General features: G+C 43.6%; 1 protein-coding gene across 16 annotated transcripts in view; it reads right to left on the bottom strand.

Moving 5' to 3' along the window:
* GRIP1 (glutamate receptor interacting protein 1) overlaps nucleotides 1–23,311 on the bottom strand; it is an 809,174-nt gene that overhangs the window by 12,703 nt on the left and 773,160 nt on the right. For 11 of the 16 annotated variants that reach the window (XM_075344840.1, XM_075344832.1, XM_075344833.1 and 8 more), the window contains 7 exons: nucleotides 22,493–22,638; nucleotides 20,980–21,124; nucleotides 20,272–20,411; nucleotides 16,078–16,263; nucleotides 14,657–14,813; nucleotides 179–281; nucleotides 58–102 (listed from right to left, as the gene is read on the bottom strand). In XM_075344840.1, the coding sequence (XP_075200955.1) occupies nucleotides 58–102; nucleotides 179–281; nucleotides 14,657–14,813; nucleotides 16,078–16,263; nucleotides 20,272–20,411; nucleotides 20,980–21,124; nucleotides 22,493–22,638 (922 nt within the window). The remainder of the gene's footprint in view (nucleotides 1–57; nucleotides 103–178; nucleotides 282–14,656; nucleotides 14,814–16,077; nucleotides 16,264–20,271; nucleotides 20,412–20,979; nucleotides 21,125–22,492; nucleotides 22,639–23,311) is intronic. The other 5 variants (XM_075344836.1, XM_075344837.1, XM_075344846.1 and 2 more) reach the window with 1 other exon arrangement.

The following is a 23,311-nucleotide window of genomic DNA, read 5'->3' as shown; positions in this document are numbered from 1 at the left end:
CATGACAAGCAAAAGGCTAGATCAACACACTGTAAGCAACACGCAGAAAATTTATACCAAAAGAATCATGTTCCTAGAACATTTTTGACTGTCTGCTTTCCCCTGTGAAAATAATAAAAGGATGTTATCTAAATAACACAACAACTTTGGATTTTATTCACCAGGGTTCATGTAATACCTCCAGCTCTCTGAGAATTCCTGACTGTCCGCAGGTTTCTAAGTCTTCCAGTGCTTGAGACCAGAAATTCTCTTCTTGATCGGCTTCTGGATCGCCAATAAATCTAGAAACATAATAATATTTTTATAGAACATGCAAAGTAACATTTACCAATGTATATTAGGAATTTGCTAAGAAAATCTTTGCACTGTTAATGTCCTACTACATACACTGTGTGCACAATTATTAGGCAATTTGCATTTTTGATGACTAATTTTATTATTGAAAAACTACAATGCTGTCTGTCAATCCAAAAATGTAATAAACCTGAAAATGTAATAATGTAAGGCTGTGTGCGCACGCTGTATTTTTTCATGCGTTTACGCTGCGTTTTGCATTGCGGCGTAAATGCATGCGTCCTCAGAACAATCTATGAAGATTGTGCAAATTCCATCCGCACGTTGCGTTTTAAAATGCAGAGTTTTGGCTGCTGAAATATTTTGCCAAAATGCGTTCTAAAAAGCAACATGTCACTTCTTTTGTGCGTTTTGGATGCATTTTCCACCCATTGAAATCGATGTCGATCTCTCTCTCTCTGTCGGTCTCTCTCTGTTGGTCAGTCGGTCTCTTCCTCTCTCTTTCATACTCACCAATCACTGGCACGGCACAGCTGTCATACTGACTGGAGGCTTCTGCTGCTTTTGAAAATGCCTGCCGCTCATTATTCCATCTCATATTCCCTGCTTCCCCCGCCCACCGGGGCCTATGATTGGTTGCATTCAGATGAGCCCCCACACTGAGTAACCGCTGTCTCACTGCAATCAATCACAGCTGCCGGTGGGCGGGTCTATATTGTGCAGTAAAATAAATAAAAAAAAAAAACGACGACGTACGGTCCCCCACCTCCCCCCCCCAATTTTGATACCATCCAGAATAAAGCTACATGGCTGAAGGCTGGTATTCTCAGGATGGGGAGCCCCACATTATGGGGAGCTCCCCAGCCTCAAATATCAGCCAGCAGCCGCCCGGAATTGCCACAGCCATTAGATGCGACAGTCCTGGGACTCTACATGGCTCACCCCGAATTGCCGTGGTGCGGTTGCAATCGGGGTAATAAGGAGTTAATGGCAGCCCATAGCTGCCACTAAGTCCTAGGTTAATCATGGCAGGCATGAGACAGCCCCCATGACTAACCTGTAAGTTAAAGAAAATAAACACACCCGAAAAAATCCTTTATTTGGAATAAAAGATAAAAAAAGGATCACCCTCTTTCACTACTTTATTAAAATTCCCAAACAGCCCTCCAGGTCCGGCATAATCCACAGAGGTCCCACGACGCATCCAGCTCTGCTACATTGGAAGCTGACAGGAGCGGCCGTAGAGCACGACTGCTCTCTGTCAGCTCCACGCAGCAACTGAAGTGAGTCGCGCTGTCAGCGATGACATCACTCAGGTTACCCACGGTCAGGTGGAGGACTACAGCTGTGGCAGCGGGTAACCTGAGTGACAACACCGCTGATCGCACAGCTCACTTCAGTCACTCAGGTGACCCGCAGGCGGCCGTAGCTGGAGTCCTCCAACTGTGACAGCAAGTCACCCGAGTGACTGAAATGAGACCCGCGATCAGCGGTGCCTTCACTCAGGTGATTTGCAGTGATCGGGAGGAGGACTCCAGCTGGCCGCGGGTAAGCTGATCGCGTGACTCACTTAAGTCACTCAGGGGAATTGCGGTCACCGGTGAGTCCTTCACCGGTGACCACAAATCAGGCCGCGGTAGAAAGACAGAGCTGCACGATGACAATGAAGTCGGGTGAAGTTCATCAGAGTTCATTCTGATCACGTGGTCTGTCTAGGAGCTAGCTAGACAGATAGTGCATTCCCACTCGGCTCTATGGAGATGTAGCAGAGCCGAGTGGGAATGCACTGTCAAAAATACATCCATTCTGCATTCAAAATGCATCCAAAATGCTGTGGAATATTTGTCAGGGCAGAACGCAACATGCGCACATACCCTAAAAGTGAGATTTCTTAGGAAAATATTAGTGTGCAAGATTATTGGACAGTTATTAGTCTGTAGAATTATTATGCTACTAAATGAAACAAAAAAAAAAAAATTCCCATCGGAATGGTTTATTTTCATTTGTTAAAATGAGAATAATAAAAAAATAACTCAAAAATACACTTTTTACATAAAAAGATAAATTGACCAATATAGCCACCCTTTTTTTCATTAACAGTTATAAGCCATCCATCCAAGTCTGTGTAAAAAAAAAAAAAAAAAAAAAAAGACAAATTTTTGGGTAGTGCATGTTGTGATTTTTCTTTTTCACACACAAATCTGGTCTGTGGACAAAAAAAAAAAATCGCATATCTTAACGGTCCAATTGAATAATATTGGTCCGAGGGAGTGCTGTCAGTTTTTTCACGAACAGAACTCAGAACTGAAAATACAGTGGTTTGAACTTGGCCTGAGACTGGATTATAGTATCCATCTTCAGAGACAAGACGGACCACCAGATAATTGAGTTATCAAGCTACGTGCTGGAATAGGTTGACTTTTTTTTTTCTTTCTGGGCAGCTTAGGAAAAAAAAAACCGGACAGACATTTTTTTTACGTTGGAAAGACATACCAAATCATAAAATGAAATGTGATACGTTTAATCGCATAATGCTTGATAAGAAGACAGCAGTATCAATGTAAACTATAAAATAAACGCAGTCACAATGATCTGTACAAGGTTCTTGAGCAACAAAAAAAAAAACAAATCAAAGAAAGAAAGTATTTTTACATACTATCCAAAAATTTCTGGATGATTGGCAACAATGTTCACAGTAGCTAGTAAGTGGTGGCTGTAATTGCACACTGGCACTGACAGACAGCCGCCTCAGCAGTCTATCAGTACAGAGCTAGCTGTCCATCAGATCAAAGGGGCGGTTAAAGCCGACTATCTCCTGTACGGTGACTGAAGCTGTGCCAACCACGCCTCTATGACTGAAAGCCAGAGGCTGCAGGGAGGAATAGACTATTTCCTTTAGGTAGCCGGGCTTTCAGTGTGGTGGCCAGCAGCTTTTGAACGCTATTAACCTGCAGATTAGCCCCATATCGGCAGGTTAATAATGTTTTGGGACCTGACAGGTTCCCTTTAATCAGTCAGTGTATTCTATTAGTACAGATGCACGAAAATCAGACTCCATGAATTATTCTACAACTGCAGACTACAGGCTACGGAAGAGGGCAGTCTACAGTCTGAATTAGATCTAGACCACAGACGATCAAAAAAACTTATGTTATCTGCTGACAGGGACGTTGCTGCACTATTTTACTAGTATGCTCCTAATATTAGCTATGCAAGGAACTGCTATTAGGCCTTTATGAAATAGAGCTATGACTCGCCCACCCCAGGGCCTTAGGTGACTCTGTGTCAGCCCGGACTAGTCCGGGGTAGTCAGCGGTGGCGGGGCCCGACTCTGTGACCCTGGTGGAGTCAATTAATATGGCGGCTGTGGGGGTGATGATTATAATAAAGTTTATGAAAGATTCGTAACGCCACCTGTGGTAAATTGCAGCTCTTTAGGGCCGCAGCTGCTGGAAGGGACCTCTGGGGCCGATGTTATAGCAGCTGAGATGTTGCTTGCTCTCCACAGGTAGAGAGAGTACCCCGGGGCAACCTTTGGTACTTTGTAGGTTCTATGGTTGAGGTGCAGAATGAATCAGACGACACAGGGCTTGCAGTCAAGGTCTTTTACTCACTGTTTTCTGAGTCCAGGTGCTAGCAAACCAGTTGCCCACAGTATGCTGGGATCCACTGTCAGGTGCCTCCGCCGATCCCAGGTAGTTCAGAGGTCAATACCGGTGCACCCCTCCTGTGTCTCTTTCCTGACTGACTTCCTAGCCTTGACCGTTGTAGCTGTGCTGGTCTTGGCCTCCACCACAGGGCCTGAACAAAGGGAGCTAACCGCAGTTGTATCTTGCCCCCTTCACAGGGGATCTGTGGCAGGTTGTGGCCCTGGGCGCTTGCAACCACCCCAGGCCTCTCGGTGTTACTTTTGAGGAATTGTCTTTCTTCCCTCTGTCTGGGGACCGTCCCCGAATGCAGCCAGATTCCTCCACCTGATCTTTCAGTGGAACAGGCCACGAGCCAATATGCCTTTCCGTGGCCCTGGAATCCTTTCTTTCTTCGGTGTCACCTGGGCCTAACTAGACCCCAGGATCTCCACTAGGAACTTCCTTCGGTCTCTTTCTCTTCAGACTTTTACTCCTTCACTCTCCTGAGGTAACTACCTCCGTCTCCATCTCCAGACTTGACTGAACTTGAACTTCCTGGTTCCCTTGTCTAGCCACACTTGCTGACTCCTCCCACACACCCACTGACTAGGCCCCACCCACACTATTGGGACCAGAAATGGGACTTACGGTGGGACTTACGGCCCCATGAATACATCTATGGCGGTTGCTGCCACTATCCCTGACCCAGTGTATGCCTACCAATTGGTGTGTGCAAGTTTAGTCTGTGGACCGGTAGGTGACCCCAATCTTACCCAGGATGGGATATCACACCTCTGGCTGAGGTGCAATATCTCTGTGGCGACGGAAGCCTCAGGGGCGCCACAGCTACTAATTATTTAGAGCTTTTATTCATCATTTAAAAATGTTAAAGCAAATGCACCAGAATTTACCTTCACAAAACTGCAAATGGTGGAAAAAGGCTTGCTCACAGCTAAAAAGATGTGGAAATTGCAAATTTCACTTTATTTAGGTGATAAATTCTGCTGGCAATGTAGACATGAAGCTGGCAGGGTCCAGTGCCGCAGACTGACTCTGCTGTACAGAAAGGTTCTGCCGTTTCCCTGACATTGCACTAAAGGTGATTATCATATCGCGGGTACAGTCAGGGCCAGAAATATTTGGACAGTGACACAAGTTTTGTTATTTTAGCTGTTTACAAAAACATGTTCAGAAATACAATTATATATATAATATGGGCTGAAAGTGCACACTCCCAGCTGCAATATGAGAGTTTTCACATCCAAATCGGAGAAAGGGTTTAGGAATCATAGCTCTGTAATGCATAGCCTCCTCTTTTTCAAGGGACCAAAAGTAATTGGACAAGGGACTCTAAGGGCTGCAATTAACTCTGAAGGCGTCTCCCTCGTTAACCTGTAATCAATGAAGTAGTTAAAAGGTCTGGGGTTGATTACAGGTGTGTGGTTTTGCATCTGGAAGCTGTTGCTGTGACCAGACAACATGCGGTCTAAGGAACTCTCAATTGAGGTGAAGCAGAACATCCTGAGGCTGAAAAAAAAGAAAAAAAATCCAAAGATCAACCTGTACCAGAATGATGGGAAGAAAAAAGTTTGGAGAAGAAAGGGAACGGCACATGATCCAAGGCACACCACATCCTCTGTAAAACATGGTGGAGGGAACGTGATGGCATGGGCATGCATGGCTTTCAATGGCACTGGGTCACTTGTGTTTATTGATGACATAACAGCAGACAAGAGTAGCCGGATGAATTCTGAAGTGTACCGGGATATACTTTCAGCCCAGATTCAGCCAAATGCCGCAAAGTTGATCGGACGGCGCTTCATAGTACAGATGGACAATGACCCCAAGCATACAGCCAAAGCTACCCAGGAGTTCATGAGTGCAAAAAAGTGGAACATTCTGCAATGGCCAAGTCAATCACCAGATCTTAACCCAATTGAGCATGCATTTCACTTGCTCAAATCCAGACTTAAGACGGAAAGACCCACAAACAAGCAAGACCTGAAGGCTGCGGCTGTAAAGGCCTGGCAAAGCATTAAGAAGGAGGAAACCCAGCGTTTGGTGATGTCCATGGGTTCCAGACTTAAGGCAGTGATTGCCTCCAAAGGATTTGCAACAAAATATTGAAAATAAAAATATTTTGTTTGGGTTTGGTTTATTTGTCCAATTACTTTTGACCTCCTAAAATGTGGCGTGTTTGTAAAGAAATGTGTACAATTCCTACAATTTCTATCAGATATTTTTGTTCAAACCTTCAAATTAAACGTTACAACCTGCACTTGAATTCTGTTGTAGAGGTTTCATTTCAAATCCAATGTGGTGGCACGCAGAGCCCAACTCGCGAAAATTGTGTCACTGTCCAAATATTTCTGGACCTAACTGTATATATTATCCATACAAATGTAAAATAAAAAAAAAGAATTTCCACACTTAAGTCTATGTGAATAAAACTTCACAACATACTCGTTGTGATAAGGATAAACTGAGGTAGATGGACTCTATTATCACATGGCATTAAAGAGGGCCTGTCACCAGGTCAGAAATGGCCAGTTATGCTCTTTTTTTTATCCCAGCTGACCCCTGAGTATTCAACTTTTTATTTAAATCCGCCATACAGTTGCAGAGGTATGGGCCTTCTTAGGCCATGAGCACACATTGAATATTTGGTGAGATTTTACCTCAGTATCTGTAAGGCAACGTGCATACATCGAAGATGTCATGAATTTTTACCTCAGTATTTGTAAGCCAAAGCCAGGAGTGGGTAAGGTGCACCACCTCTGTATTTATTATACTTTTCATCTGATTGTTCCACTCCTGTTTTTGGCTCAAATACGGAGGTAAAAAACTCACCAAAGATTCAATGTGTGCACGTGGCCTTACAAATACTGAGGTAAAAAAGTCACCAAATACTCAATATGTGCAAGTGGCCTTACAGATACTGAGGTAAAAACTCACCAAATACTGAACGTGTGCGCGTGGGCTTAGGCTATGTGCGCACGTTGCATATTTGCATGCAGTTACGCTGCGATCTGCACCGCAGCGTAACTGCATGCGTCCTGCGTCCCCAGCATAATCTATGAAGATTATGCAGGAGACGTGCGCACGTGGCATATTAGAGCGCAGCGCTCCGGCTGCTGCCCGAAGCGCGCGTTCTAAGAAGTGACATGTCACTTCTTTCCTGCGCTCTGCCTGCAGTCCCTGTTCTGTCTATGGGAGGGGCTGCACTCAGAGCGCATGAAATCGACTTTTTTTTTTTTCATTACGGACTCTTTCTGCAGCGATTTGAAGCGCACGTGTGCTGTTCAAATCGCTGCAGAAATGTCTGCAGGGACAGAACGCTAAGTGCGCACATAGCCTTACAGATACTGAGGTAAAAACTCACCAAATACTGAACGTATGCACGTGGCCTTACAGATACTGAGGTAAAAACTCACCAAATACTGAACGTATGCACGTGGCCTTACAGATACTGAGGTAAAAACTCACCAAATACTGAACGTATGCACGTGGCCTTACAGATACTGAGGTAAAAACTCACCAAATACTGAACGTATGCACGTGGCCTTACAGATACTGAGGTAAAAACTCACCAAATACTAAACGTGTGCACGTGGCCTTACAGATACTGAGGTAAAAACTCACCAAATACTGAACGTATGCACGTGGCTTTATTTATCTTTTATTATGGTGTTTACAAAGAGTGTTATGTTAAACTGCTCTGCATAATTGTCCTGTGATAAACACCATTAAAATTAGCACAAAATATAAAGGCCCAATCCGAATATTAGAATCCATATGGGTTTATAACTACAGTACTCTGTGGAGCAGCAGGATAAGAGCCTTCAAACAGGACCTGTCACCATGTCAAAAGTTGCCAGTTTTTGCTATGTCCACCTTTGTAACCATTGTTTATGTGTACCAAATGAAGAAACTTTACAAATCGTCCTAATTGACATCTTAGGACCACAGAAAATCTAGAGACAGAAAATGTTGTCTCCTAAGTAATACATGTTTGCAAAATGCAGGCGAAAGGAAAAATGGAAAGGAGTATTAGGGTATATTGCCCACGATCAGGACTCACTGTGTTCTGGACGCAGCGGGTCCTGACCTGCGGGGCCATGAGTCTCCTCCGCAGGAGAACGCAGCTGCTTGTACCCACAACCAAGGGTCAGTGCGCTGCGGTCTTTCGCTTGTGTTCTTCCTATGGAGGACGCATTTGAATCAGCAGAAAACAATTGACATGTTGCGGTCTGGAAAGACGCACCAAAGGACAGTGCTTACTGCGGAAAAAACAAGCACAGAGGGCACGGAATTTCTAGAAATCCCATCCACTGTGCTTGTACTGTACAACGCTGCGTTTTGGACGCAGCTGAAGCTTGCTGCGTCCAAAACGCAGCAAACACTGATTGTGGGCACGCACCCTTAGAAGATTTGGGCTATATTTGTAGACTGTTACTATGGGGACACATGGGTCTGCACAAAATCTATAGACACAAAATGCATTTGAAATACAAATTTAAATTTTTTTTTCACATACACACACACACAAATACACACACATATATTATATATATATATATATATATATATATATATATATATATATAAAATGTGTGTGTGTGTGTATATTTGTATGTGTGTGAAAAAAAAATTTAAATTTATATACCGTATATCTATGTATATATATGTATATCTATATATATATATATATATATCTATATATATATATATATATATATATATCTATATATATATATATATATATATAAAACAATGTGGTTAGAAAAGTCATTTATTTTGTTGTTTTTTGTCTGCTCACTTGCTTTTGTGCAAGTTGGGGGCGCAGCCCTCCCTATACTGAGGCTAAACAATTAATTTGCTTCACACTTTGCTCTGTATTTAATATGGGACCCAGCTGACCACTTGTTGTTACCATTTACATTGGAGTTTTGATATGACACAAGTCAGGTATATATAATGGTTTTAACTTTTAGTTGGTTAGGGACCATCCCAGATGGGTACACCGTGACGAGGTGGGATGGCTTCTCACCGTTTTGCAAAAATGTATATACTGTTATTAAGCACTTGCATTTTATCTATTGATATTCAGGGTATTTTTCATACAATTTTTCTCTTTGGGTTTTTTCTTGTCTAGAGGCTGCGCTTTACATGCATGTAATGATGCATCATGTTTACTGATTTTATGTTACAGCTCAGTTTTTTGTTGATATATATATATATATATATATATCATATAAAAACAATGTGGTTAAAAAAAGTCATTACATTAAAGGGAACCATTTATATCTAAAGGATAATAGCATTATCCAATGTAAGATAAATCTTCAGGTTATAGTGTTCTGAGGCGCCCGCTTCCTGTACTGAAAGTGCAGCTCCTGGGAGAAAATTAACTTCATTTCTCTAGGGAGCCACTGGTTTCAAGTCATTCAGGCATGTCAGCACTGTGTGCCAGTTGTGAGCATGCCACAGCACTCTGACTAACAACCAGCTGTACACTGCATCCGTTTGGGGTTTTTTTCTAAGTGAAATGTTTGTATTTGGGGCTAAAAATTAGTTTTGCAGTTGTTTCTACTTAGTAATTTTGCACCATTTGGCTTTGACAGGCTTTTGGTTTCCCAGTACATTCAACTCTGATGTGGTCTGAGGTCATATATTAGCTGAGAGGAGCTCCGAAAAAAAGCATGGATATGATCCACTATTAAAGTGAACCTGTCAGGTCCAATAAGCACCCAAAACCACAAGCAGTTCTGGGTGCATATTGCTAATCCCTGGCTAACCATCCTTGTATAGCATAGATAAAGAGATCTTTTGAAAAAGTATTTCTAAAGATCTTTTACCGTATGCTAATGAGCGAGTGGGACTAGTGTCCTGGGCGTTAGTTCGTCGGCCAGTCGGCTCCATTAGCATGTTAGTACTCCCCTGTGGGTGTGCTAACATGCTAATGACTTTGCAGTGTCACAGGATGATCTCACCTCTCCGCTGCCATCGCGTCCGACGCTGGATTTCAGCTCAGTGCGCATGAACCCGGAGTTTGATGCGTACACCCGGCTTCATAGTGTGCATGACCCAAACTCCAGGGTCATGCCCACTGAGTTGAAATCCCCCATCGGACGCGATGGCAGCGGAGAGGTGAGTGAGATCATCCTCTGAAGCAGCATATCAATAGCATGTTAGCACACCCACAGGGGAATGCTAACATACTAATGGAGCTGACTAGCAAGGGGGAACTAACACCTAGGGGACTAGTCCCCTCGCTCATTAGTATACGATAAAAGATCTTTAGAAATACTTTTTCTAAAGATCCCTTTATCTACAAGTATGCTAGTGTATACAGGATCGGTTAGGCAGGGATCAGCAATATGCACCCAAAACTGCTCGTTCCCTTTAAGTAAGTATATCTTCAAGATTATTTTTTTTTTTTTTTTTTTAATCTTTATCAGATTTTACTATTGAGCTTATTTATCTACTTCTATAAGTGTCGCTGTCTCCATGCTTTTACAGTCACTCCTTTAACTCTATGACCGGCCAGTCAATGCATGCAAAATATGACTAATCACCTGCCGCCATATGTTTCGTACATTACTTGGCCTCTTGAGGGCTGATATCACTGTGCATGTGCGTGAGTTCATTTCTCCATATTACTATACTGAGCCTTGGGCTTGTCACAGATATTCAGAGGGGAGCACATGCGTAGTCGCCGTTAACGGCAAAATCTATCCTCAAACTACCTATCTTCACTACAGCGCATGTGTCGATGTGCTGGACTTTCTCTATATGTGTATGAATCTCTGTTTCCAGATATATGCTGCTGGTGGGTGCATGCACAGTCAGTGGTACTGGCATAATCCTCTGCTCTCAAACTACCTATTTTGACGACAACACATGCATTGTCCTATGTGTTGGGACTTCCTGCATATCTGAATATTTTCTCTCCCTTGTCCGTATGCCGCTTCCACCGTTATCTAATTATCAAATTATACATGTTATTTAATGATTCCCTTTCTTTCATTTTTATGTACCTCCCCTGAGGAAGCTGTGATTTCACAGTGATACAAATGGAGATGGGACTGCTGTCTGACACTACCATGTTATTGTTGGCAGGGGCAAACGGGGACCATTGTAGTCATAGTAGAGGCGTCTAGGCCACAGCGCAGCCCGATATTAACACCTCACGCCTCAGTCGCCACTCCTGTATAATAAAGCAACAAAAGTCCACTTACTTGCTGACACATTGACACAGACACTTGCAAGATTCTTTTTGTCACCGAACTTTACTTTGCAGTATAAAACAAATATCTTCATCATTTGCGGGCACACAATAGACCCCCCAAAGGGGTTGCCAATAGCAACATTTTAGGTATACAATTTGCAGGACAACCGCTTCCCTGGTACTTGAGTCTCCTCGAAGATCTCTAATCCCCTCATCTCCTCTAAGGACGTCATTATAAGTTAGCGTGGCGCCCCTGAGGCTTTAGTCACCACAGGATACTGCATCTCCCTTAATATGTTGTACTCATCCCGGGTATGGAGAGGTTAATTGCTGGTGTTTCTCACATTCACAAACCACAACCAGTTAGGTGCTTTCTCACAGGGGGATGGCCTGGGGTAGATAGGTGGGTCGCCATCACGAAGCATGGGACATTCCCGGTCACTAGGACAACCACCTGGGGGGGCGGGCACCACATGGGGAAAAGGAAGGAGCATCTTCACACACAATCAGTTAGCCCCGGACACAGCTTGACATGAGGAGCACAGTCGGGACTTCGGTCCAGGCACATTCTCTCTACCTTCACACTTATGGGAGCACTGCAAGACCCGTGGCTTGGAGCAGGCTACTCAGCCCGGGTTCTCTACAGCTACTACACGGGATTCCAGGGACTGCGGAGAGTGCAGGAAACACCCGCAGCCCATTGCATATTCCACATACAGAGAGATTGGAGGGACCCCGACAAGAAAGGACTCACAGTGGGATCACCGGTGGTGACCTCGAATTGCTCGGGATCAACTGGGACCCATCACGGCGGTGACTGGTATCTCCCAGGTAAACCAGAACTGTGCGTACAGAAACCTTGAACTCACAGAGACTGTCAGCCTGTCCTTGCCGGCGGTGGTGCCCCGTGCTTCGGTGCCCGCCATCACTACAACTCTCATCATCCTCTCTGGGTCCGCTCCACCTGTGGGGAGCAGAAACATCTTAGCTGCTACAACCATCCACCCCGGAGGACAGCGACAGCAGGATCTGCTAATCGCTGGCCGCATACCGCAGGTGGCGTCACGAGACAAACCTCCATTATTATCCCGCCCTTCTTTATTTTAAACCTCGGAGCCACGAAGCCGGGTAGGGCTACTAGTGACATCCCCAGACCCGACATCACCAGGCCCAGCGACAAGTAAACCGTTAACCCCTTGCCCCGTGGATGCTACATTAGCAGATTCAAAAAGTCTTTTTAGCACACTTTGTCCTACCCACAGGGATTTAGCTTGCCCCAGTCAGAGGGCAAATTACAACAACATTCCTCTACCCTCACATTCGGTATCAACCCTCCCTTTAAGGTCACACTAAACATCTGGATTTTGAGGGAATTCTTCGAGTATCTTTCCAGGGAAACGGACTACAGTCGTAGGGACGCAGTTGCAATCCGTTCTTCCCACGCTAGAACTCTGTGTCCGGGGTCCAAGTCTGACCTGAAGGTCCAGCCAAATTATGGTCAACGGCCTCCTGGCCTGCTGCGTCTCCTACAGACGCAGCTTTTTATCTCTTTCTCCTCACTGTGAACTCTCCAGGCCACTTCCTAGTTACTTGCCTTTTTATTAACTACACTCCTCCCTGCAATTAAGCCTTTTCTACCCAAAAGGTAATAGGGACGCGATTACTACATCATGGCCCTCTAGTGGATGTACCAAACATAACAGTTCTTTTATCAAACATATAATACTTTTACCAATGGGAGTGGCAAAGCCCTAGACCCCCTTACATCATATCCACCAGTATAATACCCTGCTTAGGGCTTTATCTCTGCACATTTATACTAGATGCACATTTATTAAGTCCTTAGACAGGCTCCAGGCTACCAAGCTTTCTGTGGTACATGCTTTTGTTCAGCACATTTTACTACAGTCTACTAATATGGTTCAGGATTGCTCTGATTCACTTCATACAACTGTACCTGCAGTTCATTGATTGCTAGCTTGTTTGCTTATATTATTACAGGGTTGGACTGGCTTTATCATTCATTTGGGCTTCATAGCAATTGCCCCGTTTTTTGGAACCTTAAAGAGTTGTTGTCAGTTCATGCATACCGAAGGTTTTAATGGTTTTTAAGGGTTTTGTGTATTGTATTGTTGTTAAGTAACATTTATTAACGCACCACACCAGCGTTTTGTATTTGTTTTTTATTGCAACGCTGGACTGGTGCTTTAAATGTAAATCCACTGCCCCCTGTTTGATATTCAGACCGCTATCACTGCCACTGTCGGGCACCGGCCATGTGTGACATGTGATATGGTTTCACATACACCTCTATGACATCCTCATTCTGGCTCTCACACAGATGCATTGAGAGCTTGTGACATAACTTGACCTCCAACCAATCAGAAGTTACTGTCATCAGGTGGCGCCGCAGGAGAGAGGCGTCAGTAAACGGTGATGATGCCAAAAGGTGGGCAAGGAGTTTACATTTAAAGTGCCAGTCCAGTGTTGAGGGAAAAAAAACTACAAATAATGCGGGAGTGATGCTTTACATTTAGGTGGACTCATTGTTGGTGTTTTGCTTTCTTCCTTTTGGTCACAGTTGTGCACACACAGCGTTATGATTGACAACCAGCTCTGCAGTGCTCAGTGAGGACAATTTTATTTTTAATTTATTTATTTATTTTTAAGTTACTGAAATGCGTGTATTTTTGGCAAACATTGGTTCTCATTACTAATTTTGCACCATTTGGCTTTTACAAGCTTTGTTTCTCTGTACATTCAACTTTTATGTAGTTATAAATTAGCTGAGAGGAGCTCCGAAAATAAAAAAAAAAAAAAAAAAGGAGGTACAAACTTCCCATCAGACTATCAGTGAGCTGACTGACAAGTTCTAGCTTCTGTAGACAGTGCTGCACAGGGTAAAAAACCTGAAAGTGCTAAATTTTCAAGTAAACCCAATTACAAAAAATATTCTTAGCTGAAAAAGCATGAATGGAAGTAAAAAATGTCCCCAAAAGTAGACATCTCCACTAAGAAATAAATCAGCAGTGCGAAAACAGTAGTCACACACACACACACACACACTTATATATATATATATATATATATATAAAATATATCTTCGGATATAAGAGAGACACTCGTGTGACATCTTTGCTGGTCCTCAGAGCTGCCACCCAGTAACCTGTAAATGCCCTGGAGCAGCTTTCTATAGACTGTAAGCCGCACATGTAATAATGGAACATGCTCTAAAGCACTCAACTTGAAAGCTTCTCCATAGGAACCACGTTAATTTCTGCCAAACCCGTCATTTTAATCTCTCTTTCTAGCATTTCTCACTTGATCTCAAATGAACTGTCAGAGCATTAAATTAAAAAAGGAAAACCTGAGTGCTCTAAATGTCAGCAGTAATTAAAAGGAAACTGTACGGGTATAAAATATGATGGCACTAGATGTCATCACACCTCAGGCAATGGATGGACGTGTTCTGTACATTGCTCACGTAAAGGGCAGAACTTACCCACTGGTGGCTGGTCTTTCCCACTCATCATCACTAAATCCTGTATCCTGGAAGTGATTGTTGGTTGGCTTATTTAATGGAGACAGACTACCCTTCTGCTTTGGGTTTCTCCATTCAAATGTATTGAAACTAAATCCAGAGGCTTGAAAGTTAGGTCCTGTAAAAGTCAGAGAAACCCTGAAATGGTTAACTAGGATTTACAATCAGTCATTTTCAATAGACATTAAAGGGGTATTCTAAGGTTTTTCATTTGATTAATTAAACATAAATAAGGCTAGAGTCACACTTGAGTGTAACTGGTGTGAGGATCACATCGCACTGCCTGGATCAGCCACCGCTCTAAGGACAGGAGCGAGTCAGCTGCATAGAAATACATGAAGCTGACCCGCTCCTGTCTGAATTGCCGACATTCAGGTGATGCGATGCGATCCTCACACGAGTTACACGCAAGTGTGACTTCAGCCTAAGAAAGTTGCTTTTTCTATCTGCTGTTATCCTGCAGTGAGAACTTTAATCTTTTATGGTTTACAACTCATTTACATGGAGCCCAGCCTCCAGATTCTGGCCAGAGTGCACAGTAGTTACACTTAGGGACAGGAATTAACGCTTAACATCCTAGTTAGCAATCTCCAAGCTATTGATTTCTATGCACCAGTGATCTGCTCATTTTAAGTGATGCAATTAGAAATCTTGCAAAATCATCTTCCCACAGGTCAAGTCTGCTAATCACGGTGCTCTGCTCTCCCTTTCCAGAGACGTGGGCTTGTTCAAATACCTTCTTATTTCTATGTGTAAATACAGTGATAACCGTGCACAAACTCGAGAGCAAAACAATGATGACTGAATGTATTACAGCAGAACTTGTGCTAAAATAGGATAGAAATATAGAAATCTCACTCCCACTGTGCTTTTTTATCTGCAGCGTAAACTGCCCTGCAGCACAACTTTCCGAGCCGCAGCACGTCAATTTATACTGTGGAGAACACAGCAAAAGTCTGCAGAAGCCTGATCGTGGGCTTGGACGCTGTGTTCTCCTGCTTAGAGCACTCAGTCTCCGCAGGAGGGAAGATGTGTGCACATACCCTTATACTTCTACTAATACTACAGTTCTGCTATTCCCCAGAATTGTCAATCAAGGAGATCTGCTGTGTTGTTCAGCATTTTTGCAGTGTTTTTCGCCCATAACAATGAAGTATGAGCACATGTAATACAATAGGCAATTTTTATTTGCACATAAGTAATGTTTTTCCTGCCACCACTCTGAGTTACAGTGCAGAAAAAAAATGCTTGCTAATATGCTACATGTGAACATACCCTTTCTGATACTCATCTTAGAGCATCCATTAACAATGAGAAATATATGCAGTCACAATAATATTCCACCACATTGGTAATTTCCCCAAGTAACACAGATTCTTTACCTTGACTTCCAAAGGCGGTGTCCACAGCAGAGCCATCCCAGGACTCAACTGCACTGTCTACACTTGGCACAGTGGTGGAATAAATATCTGAAAGGTTGCTGGACTTCTGTGTAAGTGGAGTGTCATCTTCAGCATCACAAAGCTCGTTGATTCTACCAGATGATGTAAATGCCTTGGGACTTGTTTCTGAAAGTAATAGAAAAAATGTTCATATAAATTTAGGACATAAGAGCATTCTATTTAGCATGAATACTATTTGGATGTAGCAGGCAAGTAGACGGCAATAACAAAGACAGAAAGTTAGGTTTAGACGGTGATCCTGCCCTGTCCCTCCGATGTAGTGTTAACAGTTGTTGCCACATATTGACAGGTTGATTGCACACTTGGCAAGTCTTGAGCATCTCTCCTTTTAATTATGATCGGGCACGCACCTGAGACCTGGCAAGTGGTCATCAACTGCAGGTCAGCGGTGCCCCTCACCTTCTGATGAGAATGGGGTCTATAAATATGACTATAGACCTTTAGGCCTTATATGCATAGCATATAGTATGTGAGCAGAGCCTTTATATATCCGTAATGCCATGGAATTATGAAGCAATGCTTCTGCAGGAGAATATTTCAGATATACCATATATACTCACCATCAACACAGTTCTCGGGGTTTTCTGACAAGAAATGACTAAGGAATACTGTATCCCAAAACACTTCACTGAACCTCTTGTTCACTATCTTGACACAAAATGTTTTGGATTTTAAAAGGGTATTCACATATTATACCTTTATGGTGTATCCACAGGATATGTCAAATATATAATAGACACAGATCCTACAAATTGGACCTGATGTGGAGTAAATACACGATGGGAAAATCCAACGTGTAGAGGTTCCAGAATCCCCAGTGCATATAACATATCTAATATATAAAGCTGAATGTGTGTATGTATGTCCGGGATTGGCATCTGCACCGTCGCAGCTACAGCCACAAAATTTTGCACACTCACACGTCTGGACCCCGAGAGCGTTATAGGCTATGTTGTGAGGCAAAATTTTAACCCCGTGCGTTCCAATTTACCAATCAATTTTGCCCCTATCTACATAATGGGGAAAAAGTGAAACGAAAAGTGTATCTGCACCGTCGCATTTACAATCACGAACTTTTGCACAGACACCTCATGTGACCCAGGGAACGTCATAGACTATGTTTTGACAGGAAAATTTAACCCCGCCCTTTACAGTTACTCTCCAAAAAACATGCCTCAAAGTAAATGGAGCCTGGAACTACAGGTTATTAGTAGGAGCTGTGATTGGTTGCTATAGGAACAAAAGACATTCATAGTATAAGAAGCGTATGTGTGATGTAATAAGATGTCAGTGGGGAGACTGATAGAGAGAGACAGACAGAGAGACAGACAGAGACAGAAAGGGAAAGAGACAGGCAGAGACAGACCTGGAAAGAGACAGACCTGGAAAGAAACGGACCTGGAAAGAGACAGACAGGGAAAGAGACAGACAGAGACAGGCAGACAGGGAAAGAGACAGACTGGAAAAAACACAGACAAAGAGACTGGGAGACAGACGGGGAAAGAGACGAGACAGATGGGGAAAGAAATTGAGAGAAAGAGACAGACAGTGAGAGACAGACGGGGAAAGAGGAAGACGAGGAAAGAGGAAGACGGGGAAAGAGGAAGACGGGCAAAGAGGAAGACGGGCAAAGAGGAAGACGGGCAAAGAGGAAGACGGGCAAAGAGGAAGACGGGGAAAGAGGAAGACGGGGAAAGAGGAAGACGAGGAAAGAGACAGACCTGGAAAGAGACAGACCTGGAAAGAGACAGACCTGGAAAGAGACAGACCTGGAAAGAGACAGACCTGGAAAGAGACAGACCTGGAAAGAGACAGACCTGGAAAGAGACAGACCTGGAAAGAGACAGACCTGGAAAGAGACAGACCTGGAAAGAGACAGACGGGGAAAGAGACAGACGGGGAAAGAGACAGACGGGGAAAGAGACAGACGGGGAAAGAGACAGACGGGGAAAGAGACAGACGGGGAAAGAGACAGACGGGGAAAGAGACAGACGGGGAAAGAGACAGACGGGGAAAGAGACAGACGGGGAAAGAGACAGACGGGGAAAGAGGCAGACGAGGAAAGAGGCAGACCTGGAAAGAGACACCTTAAAAGAGACGGACCTGGAAAGAGACAGACGGAGCACATTACTTAGCCAATTTAGTTAAATCTGTGTGGAATATTTGTGGTGTTGAAATATATGAGCAGTGTGAGAGCGGCGGACGCTGGTAACGAAGGTAAATATCAGGTAACCAAGGGAAGGGCTTCTTGGTTACCTGATGTTTACCGTGGTTATCAGCGTCCGCAGAAGCCGGCTCCCTGCTGCCTGCACACGTAGCAGAGTACACATCGGGTAATTAACCCGATGTGTACTGTGGCTAGCTGTGCAGGGAGCCAGCGCTAAGCGGTGTGCGCTGGTAACCAAGGTAAATATCGAGTTGCTTACCCGATATTTACCTTATTTACCTTAGTTACCAAGCGCAGCATGCTTCCACGTGTAGCGACGCTCCAGCGATCCCTGCCAGGTCAGGTTGTTGGTGGGATCGCTGGAGCGTCGCTTAGTGTGACATCTCACCAGCGACGTCCTGGAAACTTACCAGCGATCTCTATCAGGTTGTATCGTTGTTGGGATCGCTGGTAAGTTGTTTAGTGTGACTGGGCCTTTAGAGTTAACAATTAACATCCCATCTTCCGTATGTATCTCTCAGGAGGGGGGTGGGTCATTTAGAGACTAAGGGTACCTTCACACTTCAGCGATGCAGCAGCGATCCGACCAGCGATCTGACCTGGTCAGGATCGCTGCTGCATCGCTACATGGTCGCTGGTGAGCTGTCAAACAGGCAGATCTCACCAGCGACCAGTGACCAGCCCCCAGCCAGCAGCGACGTGCAAGCGACGCTGCGCTTGCACGGAGCCGGCGTCTGGAAGCTGCGGACACTGGTAACTAAGGTAAACATCGGGTATGGTTACCCGATGTTTACCTTAGTTACCAGCTCACACCGCTTAACTTAGCGTGTACAGGGAGCAGGAGCATGAGAGCTGCGGAGGCTGGTAACGAAGGTAAATATCGGGTAACCACCTTGGTTACCCGATGTTTACCTTGGTTACAGCTTACCGCAGGCTGTCAGACGCCGGCTCCTGCTCCCTTCACATTCAGGATTGTTGCTCTCTCGCTGTCACACACAGTGATGTGTGCTTATCAGCGGGAGAGCAACAATAAAAAAACGAACCAGAGCTGTGTGTAACGAGCAGCGATCTCACAGCAGGGGCCAGATCGCTGCTCAGTGTCACACACAGCGAGATCGCTAGTGAGGTCACAAAAAACGTGACTCAGCAGCGATCTCAGTAGCGATCTCGCTGTGTGTGAAGTACCCCTTAAGGTTTTTTTAGACTAACTTCCTATTGTTTCAGGAAACAACATGTCCATGGTCACAATGAACAGATTCTGACCATATCTTTTGAATTGAAGTATCTAATGAACGTGTGTGCAAAGGTCATCGTGAAGGGAAAAGGTGAAGGTCAGCTGTGATGGATCTTGTGTTATCAGCTGGGTATAGAGGCGTTAACTGCTGTAGTATCCCTTTCTCTGATAATATGGAGCCTACTGAAAGTTATTCCTAAAAGTACAGGAAAGAGAAGTCTAAAAAATGCCCTAGTGGCTATTGTGAATATGGCCAGACTACCAATTTATTTATTTTGAATACAGACCATAATTTGAACAAATAAATATAATTTTTGCCAAAACTAGTTAAAAATACATGAAACATAATAACCTGATTGAAAAAAATAGATAATTTTCTGATGATACCTTTCTTTTAAGAAATTAGCATGCCGCTGGCTAATTCACACGGTGCTATAGACCATAGTTTTTGGGTACAATACACTCAGAAACTACTTCAATGAGTCCCATTCCTGCATAAATGGTAATGGAACTTGTTTTGCAATACTTTTATTTTTCTTTTAGCTCAAATTGTGGAAAATGTACCATTTACATGCCAAAATTCATACAAAAAAACTGTACATGAAGATCCCCCTAAAGGACCATGTTTTCACTCCTGCGTGCTGGACGTCTTCTTTTTGATCCATATTGCAATTCCGGTTGTTGCACGCACTCTCCAATGATCTGGGCTTACCATCTGTTTGCTTCTTGATTTTTAAAGTGACGGTTTCTCCTGCCATCTGCAGTAAATGAATCGCTTCACTCAAAGGTTTTCCTTTCAGACTGTTACAGTTTATGGCTAGAATTCGATCCCCTATGTGGATTGCACCCGTTCTATAAAAAGAGAAAAACAGAAAATTAATTAGTGGAGTAAAAAAGCAAAAAATGTGCAAGATTATTTTTTTTTTAACTTTAATCTAAATCAGAAATGCTCTTGCAAATCATTTTTGTTTCTAAGTCAGGCGTTTAGTTCTTGAAATAAAACCTGTGTTAATAAGTTTGGAGCGGAGAATGACTCATCATCACATTTATCAATTCATCAGCCATTGTTCAAATGCAAAGTGTTTTCTATTATGTCCAACACTAGCTTGCTGCCTGTAATATTATAATCGTGGATCTCCAAAGTTATTAGCAGCAGGTGAGCACATAACAAGCTCTTAATATGAGTTGTGCAACAAAGAGTTCCATTGAAGGAACAGATAAAAGACTTGGGTCGTAGGGATGTAAAGAACGGGAAGACCTGCACAAGCGTAAATGATGAGCTCAAGAAATAACAGGAAAGCAAACAATCCCAAACGCCGCAGAACAGTTTAGCAGTGTGGATTTATCCAAAGTGACACATAAATATATTAAAATAAACTACATTTTGCCAGACAGACAACCGGATAGACAGATACATTACCTTTCCGCTAGTCCACCTTTAGTAAGGCTTGAAATGATAATTGGATCAAAAGGTTCTTCAGTGCCTGAAATTGTAATTCCCAGGGGCCCTCCGTACCTCTTCAGCTCTACTGTGTAAATTATGGCTCCGCTGCTCTCCTGTTCATCTAGAAGTGTGAAAATCGTGTCTCAGTTTTACTGCTGAGATAATTTGTAATTAACTACCGACACTTAGGAGATTAACTGCATTGCATCTTTATTAGTCAATATGCCATACACTGCGGCCAGAGATTTAGGTTTACTGGGGCGATACACATTTTCTCCACTCGAGGATCTGGCAATCACTTACATACCCTGCTGGTCATTAAACCTCAAAATTTTCATGCTTACTGCTTTAATGTATTTCTGGAAAAATAAAATGTTTGCATCTCTAGACGTCCCCAATGACCCGTAAGGCCAAGGTCACTCACTGTTTAGTTTTGCATAGTGCATACAGAACTAGGCTTCCCATCAAATATAACAGAATCTGCTATAGCGGAGGTGTACACAGCCTTGTAGTGGCAAAATCTGACATTTGTGCCAAAAAAGAAAATAAGTGTTACGTTAAGTAATCTATGCACATATTTAAAATCAAAGTAACTGCAGCCTACTGCATGACATCTGGGGTAGGATCAATCAACAGAAAGAACACTCTGTTCTGAAATGGAACTACAGAGAAAAAAAATAATATCTTCTCCAATTCTCAGCAAGAAAACACTAGTAAAATAAATAAAGTGTCATTTAAGGCCCAGTCACACTAAACAACTTACCAGCGATCCCAACAACGATACAACCTGATAGGGATCGTTGGTAAGTTGCTAGGAGGTCGCTGGTGAGATGTCACACTAAGCGACGCTCCAGCGATCCCACCAGCAACCTAACCTGGCAGGGATCGCTGGAGTGTCACTACACGGGTTGCTGGTGAGCTGTCACACAGGCAGACCAGTGACCAGCCCCCAGCGACGCATGGAAGCGATGCTGCGCTTGGTAACTAAGGTAATTATCGGGTAACCAACCCGATATTTACCTTGGTTACCAGTGCACACCGCTTAGCGCTGGCTCCCTGCACACCTAGCCACAGTACACATCGGGTTAATTACCCGATGTGTACTCTGCTATGTGTGCAGGCAGCAGGAGTCGGCTTCTGCGAACGCTGGTAACCACGGTAAACATCGGGTAACCAAGAAGCCCTTACCTTGGTTACCCGATATTTACCTTCGTTACAAGCGGCCGCCGCTCTCACACTGCCCATGACGGCTCCCTGTTCCCTGCACTCCTAGCCACAGTACACATCGGGTTAATTAAAATGGCCCAAGACATTCACCAACAACCAGCGACCTCACAGCAGGGGCCAGGTTGTTGCTGGATGTCACGCACAGCAACATCGCTAGCAACATTGCTGCTACGTCACAAAAGTTGTTCCTTAGCAGCGATGTTGCTTGCGATGTTGCTTAGTGTGACGTGGCCTTAAGAGAGACATTACCCTGCTCACCCACCTGAGTTATCTTCATCTTTGCGTATCTTCAGCTTAACCAGCTCTTCACACTGCTGTAATATTTGTACTGCATCTTCCATTGAGCAGTTGTCTAGCCGGATGTTGTCTATGGCAAGTAGTTTATCGCCCAATTCCAAGGTGCCCGTGCTGTTTTTATGAAGCCATAGCTATTAGTGTATTAGCCTAACTTGCATTTCTCATTTTAATGATGTACACATATTATAAAGTCACATATACATTGTTGTAGGTTAATACATTTGTATTTTAGCATTATGCATAGCAAACACTGCATTGACCAAGCAGCAGTGCTCACTTTTTTCCCCAAACGCAAAGGCACGAGTGAGGAAAAGAAATTAAGACCTGAAATGTCCAAAAAGCAGCGGTCACTGATCTGTGAGCAAATCATCCATTCCATATTAGTGATGGGACACATAAGATAATATATCAGAAATATATCAATTTAACCTAAACAATCTCACTCAGATGTCAGAAGTCTAAATGGTGTGGTACTCATCTGGACTTTCAATTTCACAAAGAACCCTCCATTCCAACCAGAGGGGGAGAAGTTAATCCCATCAGGCCCTCTTTGTTGTACTGGCCCTGTTCACCCAAAGACTATAATGATCGATCAGATCCAGCCCTAGGATGAGGATATACTAGCCCATACTGCTATTTTATTTATACTTTGCCATCCCCTGATGACTCTGAGAAGGCGAAATACGTAGGACAAGTGCAAAAGATAAAACACACAGAGATAGTTGTGGAAGGAATGGAGGGTCCTCTGCGAAATCGGTAATCCAGCTGAGGACCATGCCTTTTA

This window comes from Anomaloglossus baeobatrachus, chromosome 4, assembly GCF_048569485.1.
Source record: "Anomaloglossus baeobatrachus isolate aAnoBae1 chromosome 4, aAnoBae1.hap1, whole genome shotgun sequence".
In the NCBI taxonomy this organism is placed as follows: Eukaryota; Metazoa; Chordata; class Amphibia; order Anura; family Aromobatidae; genus Anomaloglossus; species Anomaloglossus baeobatrachus.
The sequence above is the reverse complement of the archived record's forward strand: the minus strand, read 5'-3'. Positions and strand labels throughout refer to the sequence as shown.